Source organism: Xenopus laevis, chromosome 7S, assembly GCF_017654675.1.
Source record: "Xenopus laevis strain J_2021 chromosome 7S, Xenopus_laevis_v10.1, whole genome shotgun sequence".
Classification (NCBI taxonomy): Eukaryota; Metazoa; Chordata; class Amphibia; order Anura; family Pipidae; genus Xenopus; species Xenopus laevis.
Genome location: NC_054384.1, coordinates 4,314,304 through 4,327,656, shown reverse-complemented (window position 1 = coordinate 4,327,656; position 13,353 = coordinate 4,314,304). Strand labels below are relative to the sequence as shown.

Below are 13,353 nucleotides of genomic sequence, written 5' to 3'. Positions count from 1 at the left end.
AGTCCAACAGGTCGAGTTCATGCGGGTTACTAGCCTTTATCTACCCCCTTCCCTGCTGATCTCTGACCCACTACATCCCCCTCACCAGCCGACCACATTGTGCAACGAGCAAACACTTTCCCGCCAATCTCATTTACTCCAACACCCAGACGCCTAAAGGTCACGTGACGCCACCTGTCATCCCGTGGTCAGAAATAGTAACACCTGACTTCCGGTCAGGTGACCTTTCAGTCTCCTCGTCTTTCTAAGAAACAATTTAGTGAGCGCCCGGATGCTGTCTCCATGGTAACAGGCGGAAGTCAGCGTGTCAGCTGTCTGGGTAGCTAAAGATGGCGACTGAGGCGGAGTACGAGTCAGTGCTGTGTATAAAGCCTGAAATCAACGTGTACCGGATCCCACCGCGGGCATCGAACCGAGGATACAGGTGACTTGTTACTGACACACAAAATGGCTGGACGCTCTGGTGCTCACGCCTGGACTTGACACTCTGTCACATTGGAATGGACGAGATGTTGGGACTGTAGTTTGTCCTCTCATTCTCACCCTGGGCTGGACAGATTCACAGCCATAGAATTACCCAGGGACGGACTCACAGCCATAGAATTACCCAGGGACGGACTCACAGCCATAGAATTACCCAGGGACGGACTCACAGCCATAGAATTACCCAGGGACGGACTCACAGCCATAGAATTACCCAGGGACGGACTCACAGCCATAGAATTACCCAGGGACGGACTCACAGCCATAGAATTACCCAGGGACGGACTCACAGCCATAGAATTACCCAGGGACGGACTCACAGCCATAGAATTACCCAGGGATGGAGGGACAGACAGACTGACAGCCGGGCATGGGGGGGGGCAGGACTGTGCATTACAGCTGAGATCTCCCTGTGTATCTGGAGCCTTGGGATGGCACAAGGTGATTTCCTGTTGCTTTACTTCAACGCTGCACATCTCACTCTCCTAATAGATTGTCGCTGTTGTGTGACCTCCAAGATGTACCAGAAGTGCAGGAGTCACACACAATGAGATGCTCAGGGGGTTTAACCCATTTATTCAGCTACAGAAAGGGGAAAACATTAATATTTTGACATTCTCATGAAGGGGGGACTTGTCCCCCGAAACTCTAATAATCTTCCCATCAAATCACATTGTTTGTTGGTGGGAACCCTATTTTAACCCCATGCTCTCCATAATATATTTGTTCATCCGAGTAGAGAAATGCCAGCAGACATTTATTAACCTCCACTTGTGGGCTTATCCTCACACTCAGGCTTTTGTACCCCATCTTTATTCTGTCACTGCACCCGCAGAGCCTCTGACTGGAAACTCGACCAACCCGATTGGACAGGGAGAATGAGACTCACCTCCAAAGGGAAAGTTGCTCTCATCAAGTTGGAGGACAAAGTGTCAGGTATGATATAAATGCCAAGGAATATTACTCTGGATCCTCCCCATTCACTTCAGTTATTCACCATCAGTCTGTTCTCATCCGATCTCTGGCTCAGCATCTCTCCCTGAGTTCAGACACCTTTAGATCTGTCCTTTAATACTCACACAATAACTCTCCAGCCTTCCATATTGACTGTCTCATAGATCAGCACATGCATCACATCAGTATATAAACTTGACCAACGCACCCATCATCTAAAAAATCCGGTAAGAGTGCGCTCACCACAATTGACTTTATATATATATATATATATATATATATATATAAGTATATATGTACTTGCCATCTGTGATGTTGCAGACTATTTTGATTCTCTGCTTGTTGCTCACTATATGCTCTACAGTGATCTCTATAGAGAGACCCAGAGTTCCTAACCACAGGGACTTCAGAGCAGAATCGTAACCCTTTGCTTATCTTCATGCAGGAGAACTTTTTGCTCAAGCGCCCGTTGATCAGTTTCCTGGAATTGCAGTGGAAACAGTGACAGATTCCAGCCGCTACTTTGTTCTCAGGATTCAAGATGGAAATGGTGAGGACGGGAGTAAGTGGGACCCTTGATAGGGACCTAGTGATATGTAAATGGGGTGGTCACTAATAACATTTTAAGTATGTATTCGTTTGAATTTTGCTACAACTGCAACAATATTGAACATTTTCCCTTTGAGACAGATCAGTAACTAAGCAACAAATTGGGTGGAAAGGAAGAATGGAATGAATAAAACAGAATTATGGCTGAAACATTCAGTGACCAGAGGCAAAACAGCTTAGAGGTAGTAGAATAATACAGGTATGGGACCCGTTATGCGGAATGTTTGGGAACTGGAGTTTTCCAGATAATTAGATAAATTGGATCTTCATATCTTAAGTCTACTAGAAAATCATATAAACATTAAATAAAGCCAATAGGCTGGTTTTGCTTCCAATAAGGATTAATTATATCTTAGTTGGGATCAAGTACAAGTTACTGTTTTATTATTACACAGAAAAAGGTAATCATTGTTTAAAATAAGGATTTTTTGATTAAAATTGTGCCTATGGAAGACTGCCTTTCTGTAATTCAGAGCTTTCTGGATAACAGATTTTCGGAAAATGGATCCCATACCTGTAATTTAAAAATCCAAGTGATACACTCTTAAAGAATGATGGGATTTTGCACAGACTGAGGTCTTTACTAAACACAGTGTCTAGATCTGTCCTACTCTATAAAACTTCTTCCATAAAATAACTGGCCTCTTTCTCCTCTGTCTTTCTGTCTCCCATGTTTCTTCTGTCTCTCCTCTCTTTCTGTCTCCCCTGTCTCCTCTGTCTTTCTATCTGCTCTGTCTTTCTGTTTTTCTCCTCTTTCTGTCTCCCCTGTCTCCTCTGCCTCCTGTCTTTCTGTCTCGTCTGTCTTTCTGTCTCCCCTGCTTCTTCTGTCTTTGTCTGTTTTATTATTACACAGAAAAAGGTAATCATTGTTTAAAATAAGGATTTTTTGATTAAAATGGTGCCTATGGAAGACTGCCTTTCTGTAATTCAGAGCTTTCTGGATAACAGATTTTCGGAAAATGGATCCCATACCTGTAATTGAAAAATCCAAGTGATACACTCTTAAAGAATGATGGGATGTTGCACAGACTGAGGTCTTTACTAAACACAGTGTCTAGATCTGTCCTACTCTATAAAACTTCTTCCATAAAATAACTGGCCTCTGTCTTTCTGTCTCCTCTGTCTTTCTGTCTCCTCTGTCTTTCTGTCTCCTCTGTCTTTTGTCTTTCTGTCTCTTCTGTCTCCCGTCTCCTCTGTCTTTCTGTCTCCCCTGTCTTCTCTTTCTCCTCTGTCTCCCCTGTCTTCTCTGTCTTCCGTCTGTCTCCTCTGTCTTTCTGTCACCCCTGTCTCTTCTGTCTTCCATCTCTCCTCTGTCTCCTCTTTCTCCTCTGTCTTCCGTCTCTCTGTCTCCTCTGTCTTTCTGTCTCTCCCTCTGTCTCCCTTGTCACCCCTGTCTCTCCCTCTGTCTCTCTGCCCCTTTTACTTTAGGAAGAAGCGCCTTCATTGGCATTGGCTTCTCTGATCGGGGAGATGCCTTTGACTTCAATGTAGCTTTGCAAGATCACTTTAAGTAAGTCTGACTCCTGGGTATATGGATTGTTTATGTACGACCTCCTCTCTTCTGATATTGGCTTATATTTATACTTGCCCTGACACAGGTGGGTCAAGCAGGAATCTGACTTATCAAAAGAACCTGTGGGACAGGACAATCAACCCAAACTCGATTTAGGATTCAAAGAAGGTCAGACGATCAAGCTTAATATTGGGGTACGTACTCCATATGAATTACTTGGCTCATTGCTACACCACTCTAAATATTTAATAGGTTAATATCTGGTGCCATTGGCAATTCCCCAGTTAGAAATTTCCACCCAAGTAAGTGCATGGTATTTACTTCAGGTATTTATACTAAAATACAAGTGTTGTTCCAGGGCTGTTCTCTTTCCCATGGTCCAGTGGGGATTGGCTTTTTCCAGTTTGACCAGTGAATAGAGCTCTTGTACCAACGTTTGTAATTACCTTCTCTTCCATAGCCCAGTGTGTTGCACCTTTTTGCATTTCGTGGGCCAGTTAACTGTTGCACCCCATGTTAAATTATATTAAAAAGACTATGGTGCCCTTGAGCAGATGTGGAGCCAGAAAACCCTCTTGGAGGGCCACAAGCTGTGACTGCATTACTCTGTTTGGCCAGTCCTAGCCTGTAAAACCCAATACACAGGGTGCAAGCCCCATTAGGCCCAGTTAGTTATGTCTGAGCACTACTCCCTGGATGGAAAGAGAACAGGAATGGCAAGTCCAGAAAATCTGAGCTTTGTACTTGGGTGAGTAATAGGGTGGAAAGAGAAGCAGGTGCAGCTTTCCTGGACAATTAGAAATGGGACCAGTATTTTGCCCGAGTGGAATTTTTATTTAAGGGGAACTATCGCGAAAATGAAAATTTAATATAAACTTCATCATAGTGAAATAAATGTTCTACATAAAATCAATAATTTTTCTGCGTCGTTTCTGAAATAATCAAGTTCATGTTCACTATCCCTCTCTCAGCATCTGTTTCTCTTCATTCTCTCTTCATGCAGCAGTTGGGTGTCAGATATTCACTGACAGTTACATCCAATATATCTTATAGGGGGGCTCCTTTCCTAGCAGATGTATTAGAGGAGCCAGTACAAACAACATCTAACAAAATAACTGCCTTTTGCACAAATCCTGCATGTAGAGAGACATGATGTCTGGTGAGTTTAATAGAGTGAGCTCTAATACATCTTCTAGGCAAAAGGAGCCCCCCTATAAGATATATTGGATGTAACTGTCAATGAATATCTGACACCCAACTGCTGCATGAAGACAGAATGAAGAGAAACAGATGCTGTAGAAAGTTTCTTATTTCGGTGAAGCTTATATTACATTTTCATGTTCACTATCCCTCTCTCAGCATCTGTTTCTCTTCATTCTCTCTTCATGCAGCAGTTTGGTGTCAGATATTCATTGACAGTTAGATCCAATATATCTTATAGGGGGGCTCCTTTCCTAGCAGATGTATTAGAGGAGCCATTACAAACAACATCTAACAAAATAACTGCCTTTTGCACAAATCCTGCATGTAGAGAGACATGATGTCTGGTGAGTTTAATAGAGTGAGCTCTAATACATCTTCTAGGCAAAAGGAGCCCCCTTATAAGATATATTGGATCTAACTGTCAATGAATATCTGACACCCAACTGCTGCATGAAGACAGAATGAAGAGAAACAGATGCTGTAGAAAGTTTCTTATTTCAGTGAAGCTTATATTACATTTTCATCTTCACAATAGTTCCCCTTTAAATATGGAACTTGCAACAAGAACTCTGTCTCTTTTTTTCTTTTGACAATGCACTGTCTTTATTTGTTACCCGTTCAGCACATGAAAAAGAAGGATGGCTCTAGTAAGCCGAGAGCAGGCACTGGAACCGGCAATATTACTCTGCTGCCTCCACCTCCTGGGGGTAAAATTTCTGCACCACCAGTATCTGTGTTCAGTTCAGCCCCAGTCGCTAATCATGTGACTCCCCCACCACTGCAGCCCCCCAATGCTTCAAGTCCAGGTAAAAATCTGCCTTTTATATTTAGCACTAGCCTGCCCCCCTCCTTACATTTCTTCCATTACTCAGGGCTTAAAGGGGAAGTAAAGTCTAAAATAGAATAAGACTGGAAATGCTGTATTTTGTATACTGAACATAAACATGAACTTACTGCACCACAAGCCTAATCAAACTAATGATTTATGCTTTCAAAGTTGGCCACAGGGGGTCACCATCTTGTAACCTTGTTAAACAGCTTTGCAAGACCAAGACTGTACACATGCTCAGTGTGGTCTGGGCTGGCTAGGGATCATTCTAAATGATGAAAACAGCACAAGACAAATAATATCTGCCAGAAGCCGATACAGCAAGACTGATTAATAATCAGAATATACAGACTGCACTGGGTCCTGTGTTGTCATGTAATCTAATGTGGATTTTATAGTTTTTGTATTGTTTAATACAAACTTTCTCCAACTGTGCAGAACCAGTGGCTGCAGCAAAATAATCCTCCAAATAGAATCCCAGTTTATCTGTTTAAATCTGGCTCCATGATCTTTGTCTCTGCAGCTGGAGTTGGAAACAGTAAAGGGGATGTAAAGGCAAAAATAAAATCCAATACAAATCTCTAAACAGTTGCCGACTGCTCTACAGGGAAACAAACAAAGCTGCTTGAGTTCTGCATGGCTGGGAAGTAAGGCGGGGGCTCCCCCTGCTGTTCATAAGTATGATTGTTTCCCTGCAGAGCAGTTAGGGACCGTCTGACAATTCCTATCCACAGCAGTAAATGAAGGGAGAATTCCACTGCATACAGTCAGGTTTCTTATAAAAACGGTACACATTTTTTAATTAAAGTATATTGGAGATAGGTTTCTTTTTCATTAAAGAAAGTAAAAATGGGATTTTATTTTTTTTTTGTCTTTACATGCTCTTTAACATTGCATTTCCCTGTATCTATTGAACTGTACACACAAGCGATGTGCACATTCCCAATATCGCATGATTATGTTTAATAAAAAAACAAGTGCAGATGCAGCCTCACTGACAGGTTCCATATGAGCATGGGAGTTTAGTAATGTACAATGTTAGTGCCTGTGTGTAGAGAGAAAATTGGCCTATAGAATTCCTTCCTTTTACTCAAATGGCCACATTGTAAAGGAGAACTAAACCCTAAAAATGAATGTGGCTAAAAATGTAGTGAACTTATTGCACGAGGCTAAAGTTTCAGCTTGTCAATAGCAGCAATGATCCAGGACTTCAAACTTGTCACAGGGGGTCACCATCTTGGAAAGTGTCTGTGACACTCACATGCTCAGTGGGCTCTGATTGGCTGTTGAGAAGCTAAGCTTAGGGCTCGTCACTAATTATCCAGCAGAAAATGAGCTTCCCTGGCTGTAATATAAGCTGATGCTACAGGTTTGCTGATTATTACATTCTGATGCTAATTGCACTGGTTTCTGTGCTGCCATGTAGTAATTTATGTGTATTCATGACTAATCAGCCTTATATTGTGACATTTCTATTCTATGTGTACTGTATATTGTGACAGCAGCACAGAGCATGTGCAGTGAATCAGCAGAAAAGAAGATGGGGAGCTACTGGGGCATCTTTGGAGACACATATGTCTAAAGGGCTGTGGTTGCCTTGGGCTGGTACAGAAGCACAAAACATCATGTACAACATTTCTAGCTACTTCTTAGTTAGGCTTTACTTCTCCTTTAAAAAGGCAGACATACTAATATTATTTAATAATCATTGGCTTTAATGTTTCTTTTTCACTTTTCCCTGATCATGTTCTTGCTTCCTCAGACATCCTACTAGACTTGGACACCCCAGTAGCAGCACCTAAAGCAGCCAGTAGCTCATCAGACCTTTGGGGGGATTTCAGTACTGCAGGCAGGTGAGGACATTTTGACTTTGTATTTGACGAGTTCTCTTTTCATTAAAGCTTTTAGAATTTTCCCTATCACAGTCACAAGCTTGTTCAGTTGAGGTCTGTTGGGTTCAGAATTCAAATGTATTTTCGTTCCTGGTTGGCAATCGTTGCCAGGTAGACGGGACAGGAAATCAAACATGGCCGCCGGAAGATGCCAACCACCCTATGATGCTCTGTCTTTTATGATCAGGTGCAGGAGAAGGGGCTGTATGTATTCAGGATTGTGCTATGGTCTGGGGTGAGGGGCTCTGCAGGGGTCTTAGTAATGTATTGAACAAGTGATGTATACATTATATCAGGTGTGCCCTTACCTATAGTCAGGTGGGTGGGTGGGGCTTGATCTGCGTATTATACTGTTGCACTGATTGAATTCACCAGTGTAAAGCAGGTTTAGGAAGATAGAGTCCTGCATGGGGAATAGACTTTCACTTATCACGGGGTAGGTTCCATGCAAAAAGCTTTCATCAGTTTCATACTTTGTGGATGTGCCACTTAAAGGGATACTGTCATGGGAAAACATGTTTTTTTTTCAAAACACATCAGTTAATGGTGCTGCTCCAGCAAAATTCTGCACTGAAATCCATTTCTCAAAAGAGCAACCAGTTTTTTTTTTATCTTCAATTTTGAAATCTGACATGGGGCTAGACATATTGTCAGGTTCCCAGGTGCCCCAGTCATGTGTGACACCGCGCGACAAAATTTTTTTGAGGCCCATAGACTTTAATGGGCGTCTGCGACATTTCGCTGGCGGTGAATTTTTGGCGAAACGAAACTGGTCGAATTCGCCCATCCCTATTCAGCAGCTATCCAGTTTGCAAGTTCAACCTTCTGGTTGCTAGGGTGCAAATTAACCTAGCAACCATGCACCTATTTCAATAAGAGACTGGAATGTTAATAGGAGAGGCCTGAATAGAAAGATGAGTAATAAAAAGTAGCAATAATAATAAATGTGTAGCCTTACAGAGCACTTGTTTTTAGATGGGGTCTGTGACCCCCATTTGAAACTTGGAAAGAGTCAGAAGAAAATGGCAAATAATTAAAAAAAACTATACAAAATAAATAATGAAGACCAATTAAAATGTTGCTTGGAAATAGCCGCTCTGTAACATGCCAAAAATTACCTTAAAGATGAACCACCCCTTTAACAGTACATGTATCCCTTGATATCTTGGAATGAATGAATGAATGTAAATGACAAAAGTGCTTAGAATAGTCCCCTCATCAATGTTACATTCACTTATTTTAAAGGTTTACTTATCCTTTAAGTTAAAGGCACAACGTCCAGATTGTTCTCTTTGGGATATAGAAGGAAGAGCAGAGTAATATGGATTTATTAAAGGTCTTTTTATCCAGTGATATTAATATTTGACTATTCTTCTCTGTCCCTCCCTGTACAGCATTGTGTCCTCTGAGGATCCGCAGCCCACTAGTTGGGTTCAGTTCTAACAGCCGACGAGAGACTCTTCCCTTGTCTCCCCTGGAGAAGAGAAGGGCCCCTCCGCACTCACAGGGGGCCCGGCACTAGAACACATATCATTGTGATGCTTTCATTACCAGGCCGGGTGGGATTCAGAGCTGGTAATGTGCAGATTGGCATCAGGTCACAACTGCAGTTTTATCCCCCATTTATGTGTCTCTTTCCCTTTACGACAACGCTGTTATGAAGTAGTTTGTTGCTGCATCTGTCACTTTGCCTCTCATTGATATAAGCAGAGAAAGGGCTGTGTGTCCATTCTGTCTGTCATTCCTCCTTGCTGGATAGAGCCACCAATCAGCATCATTCCTGTGGCATTACATTCCGCTAAACTTCGCCCCCTGCCCTTCCCCCGCGCATGCCGCCTCGCTTCTGATGGACGGATTGTGTTTGTCATACGTGTGGCAGTTGCTCCGCACAATAAGGGGAGGGGTTTGTCACTAACGGGAGAGGGTGCTGCTCGTGGCACCTGATTTAATGTGCAATTGATTCAGTTATTTGAGTAGCCATATTTATCACTCGTCCTCTTGTGGGAGAAAGGGAGAAGCCCCATATTTCATGAACTTAGATTTGTGTATTTTTGTTGTTTAACCATGAAAATGTATTTATTATGTTGTGAAGGAACAATAAACTAACTGTACCATGGCTTGTGTGTGTGGCACACTAACGCAACTAATGCGGCTACATACTGACGCAACTAATGCGGCTACACACTGAAGCAACTGTAATGCGGCTACACACTGATGCAACTAATACGGCTACACACTGACATAACTAATGCGGCTACACGCTAATGCAACAAATATGGCTACACGCTGATGCAACAAATATGGCTACACACTGACGCAACTAATGCGGCTACACACTGACGCAACTGTAATGTGGCTACACACTGACGCAACTAATATGGCTACACACTGACGCAACTAATGCGGCTACACACTGACACAACTGTAATGTGGCTACACACTGACGCAACTAATACGGCTAAACACTGACATAACTAATGCGGCTACACGCTGATGCAACAAATATGGCTACACACTGATGCAACAAATATGGCTACACACTGACGCAACTAATGCGGCTACACACTGGAGCAACTGTAATGTGGCTACACACTGACGCAACTAATGCAGCTACACACTAACATAACTAATACGGCTACACACTGACGCAACTAATGCAGCTACACACTGACGCAACTAATGCGGCTACACACTGAAGCAACTGTAATGTGGCTACACACTGACGCAACTAATGCGGCTACACACTGACGCAAGTGTAATGTGGCTACACACTGACGCAACTAATGCGGCTACACACCGACGCAACTGTAATGTGGCTACACACAGACGCAACTGTAATGTGGCTACACTGACGCAACTGTAATGCGGCTACACACCGACACAACGGTAATGCGGCTGCACAACTGTAATGCAGCTACACACCGTCGCAAATGTAATGCGGCTACACACCTGCTCAACTGTAACGCGGCTACACACCAATGCAGCTGTAATGCAGCTACACACTGACAACTGTAATGCGGCTACACAATGACACAACTGTAATGTGGCTACCCACTGACGCTACTGAGACAACACACCGACGCAGCTGTAATGCTGTAGCTGTAATGCAGCTACACGACGACGCAGCTGTAATGTGGACGCACCTATAATGCAGCTGTATGTGGCACACTTACACACTGACACTAATCTAGACAGAAGAATAGGAGGGAACCTGAATCAAAACGAGTAATAACAACAAAAATTTTGAATCTGATAGAAATGAATTAAATGAATTTCTTGTTTTCTGGGTCAGCGACACCCGGCATACAGAAAGCAGCCGTTCGTCTGTTACATTTGCTGGCTATGCAGATTATCACGTGTGAATAGAAGATTCCTTAACTCACATAAACAGAATGCAAGAAGCTTGTGTAGCCTACAGACAATCTGGGGCCCATAAGAAATGTTGGAGGGCCACATCCAGTCTGCTGGTGTCCCACCCGGGCAACAATGAAGTATGTGCAATGCACAGTGAAGTGTGACAAGAGTTTTGTGCACAGCAGCTCCTTGTGATCTTGCTAGGTTATCTTTTGTGTGTCTGTGACACCGCACGTGCTCAGTGTGCTCTGGGCTCCTGTTCAGAAGACAAGATGGGGTTGGTTTAAACCAGCACAACCTTAGCAGAAACTTCACATTTGCATAGAATCTGATACCAACAGGGCTGATTAGAAAACCAGTGCATTCTGCATCAGAACAAATTCATTGCTTATCAGCCTTGTGTTGTATATTGTGCATTGGTCCCTAAGCTCAGGTAAGTGACATCAGCTCTGAGCATATTGGGAAGCTCAGATCCTCCTGCCAAACAGTTATGGTGGTCTCAGGCCCCGATGTGTAACGTTTCTATCCTAAATTATTTATGGAGCTTTAGTTCTCCTTTAAACGAAAACTAAAGCCTAACTAAAGAAGTAGGTAGAAATGTTATGTTGTATGTGAGGTGACCGCTTTCCTCTTCACTGGACCCCCCAAAACCTCCTCAAGGTGAGGGCAGCAGAGAGCGAGTACTGACTGATGGAAACGCAACGCTCTGTGTAATCCACATTGACCTGAACAAGAGAATATGCAAGTGAGTCTTTACACAAGTACAGAGGGGATATTCCTTCATAGCCAGTTACCTGCAGAATGGAGCATTAAAGGGGAACTCAATGTAAAGGAAATTCTGAAATTTCCTTAAAGTCAATCATTATTAAATAATATTAGTATGTCTGCCTCTTTAAAGGAAAACTAACGCCTAACTAAAGAAGTAGGTAGAAATGTTGTACATGATGTTTTGTGTTTCTGTACCAGCCCAAGGCAACCACAGCCCTTTAGCAGTAAAGATCTGTGTCTCCAAAGATGCCCCAGTAGCTCCCCATCTTCTTTTCTGCTGATTCACTGCACATGCTCTGTGCTGCTGTCACTTACTGAGCTTAGGGAGCCACTCACAATATACAGTACACATAGAATAGAAATGTCACAATATAAGGCTGATTAGTAATTAATACACATAATTACTACATGGCAGCACAGAAACCAGTGCAATTAGCATCAGAATGTAATAATCAGCAAACCTGTAGCATCAGCTTATATTACAGCCAGGGAAGCTCATTTTCTGCTGGATAATTAGTGACGAGCCCTAAGCTTAGCTTCTCAACAGCCAATCAGAGCCCACTGAGCATGTGAGTGTCACAGACACTTTCCAAGATGGTGACCCCCTGTGACAAGTTTGAAGTCCTGGATCATTGCTGCTATTGACAAGCTCAAACTTAAGCCTCGTGCAATAAGTTCACTATATAAAATATGCAATTTTTAGCCTCATTCATGTTTAGGGTTTAGTTCTCCTTTACGTAATATAGAACAAAGGGCTGTGTAATGTAAAAGTGTAGCAAAGTTCTAACACTACTGTGCATCGCTAGCAGGACCTGATCTATAGCGAGTAAACAAGCAGTAGTAATAGTAAGGACGCTGCAGATGTGATTGTGAAGCTTTTCTATTCGGCTTCGACTTCATCCAATCCAGTGATTACCCCACAGTCCACTAGATGGTGCTGTATATGATATATTTTATTATCACAAATATTGTACAATTATCCACATGACATTATAATGTAGCAGAGAGTTTATAGAATACATGGCAGATCCCCATCAACACTGCACCCAGCGGAACCTCCATAGAACCAGAAACGGGCAAAGTTGTGGCCCTCGGGGGGGGGGGGGGGGGGGCTGTTGAACTCTCATCAAAAGAGACACAGCATTAACCCCTGAGATACTCGATTACTTACAATCTGCTGAAATGCATTGTGTTGTAATGACACAGACAGAGTGAAATGATTGACATGAAGCAGGAGTGTTGTACAATTATTTAAGCCAGCGTCCGTGCCCACCTAACTCGTTATTCAACGACTTCAGTTCTCGTTTCTTTGTTTCCTTTAAAATGCCTTGAGTTAAAGGGGTTGGTTCACCTTTAAGTTAACGTTTAGGAAGTTACAGAATGGCCAATTCTAAGCAACTTGACTCTTTCCAGCATTCAAATGGGGGTCACTGACCCCATCAAAAAAACAAATGCTCTGGTAATGGCTACAAATGTATTGTTATTGCTACTTTTAATTACTCATCTTACTATTCAGGCCTCTTCAATTCATATTCCAGTTTCTTTTTAAAATCGATGCATGGTTGCTAGGGTAGGCTGGACCCTAGAAACCAGATTGCTGAAATTACAAACTGGAGAGCTGCTGAATAAAACGTCAAAAACCACAAGTAATAAAAAATGAAAACCAATTGCAAATTGTCTCAGAATATCCCTTTCTGCATCATACTAACAGTTAAAGGGGTGGTTCACCATACTTTTAGTATGTTATA

The 13,353-nt window shown here is 42.6% G+C and overlaps 1 protein-coding gene across 3 annotated transcripts; it reads left to right on the top strand.

Annotated features, from left to right (window-relative positions):
* Positions 1-255: 255 nt before the first annotated feature.
* necap1.S (NECAP endocytosis associated 1 S homeolog) lies at positions 256-9,599 on the top strand. Of its 3 annotated transcripts, XM_018226912.2 has the most exons (10): positions 256-424; positions 1,319-1,419; positions 1,883-1,987; positions 2,442-2,447; positions 2,900-2,905; positions 3,475-3,556; positions 3,645-3,753; positions 5,385-5,568; positions 7,354-7,444; positions 8,878-9,599. In XM_018226912.2, exons 1-10 carry the CDS (start codon positions 330-332, stop codon positions 8,924-8,926), a joined length of 828 nt encoding a protein of 275 aa, XP_018082401.1. In that variant the 5' UTR covers positions 256-329; the 3' UTR covers positions 8,927-9,599.
* Positions 9,600-13,353: the final 3,754 nt, after the last annotated feature.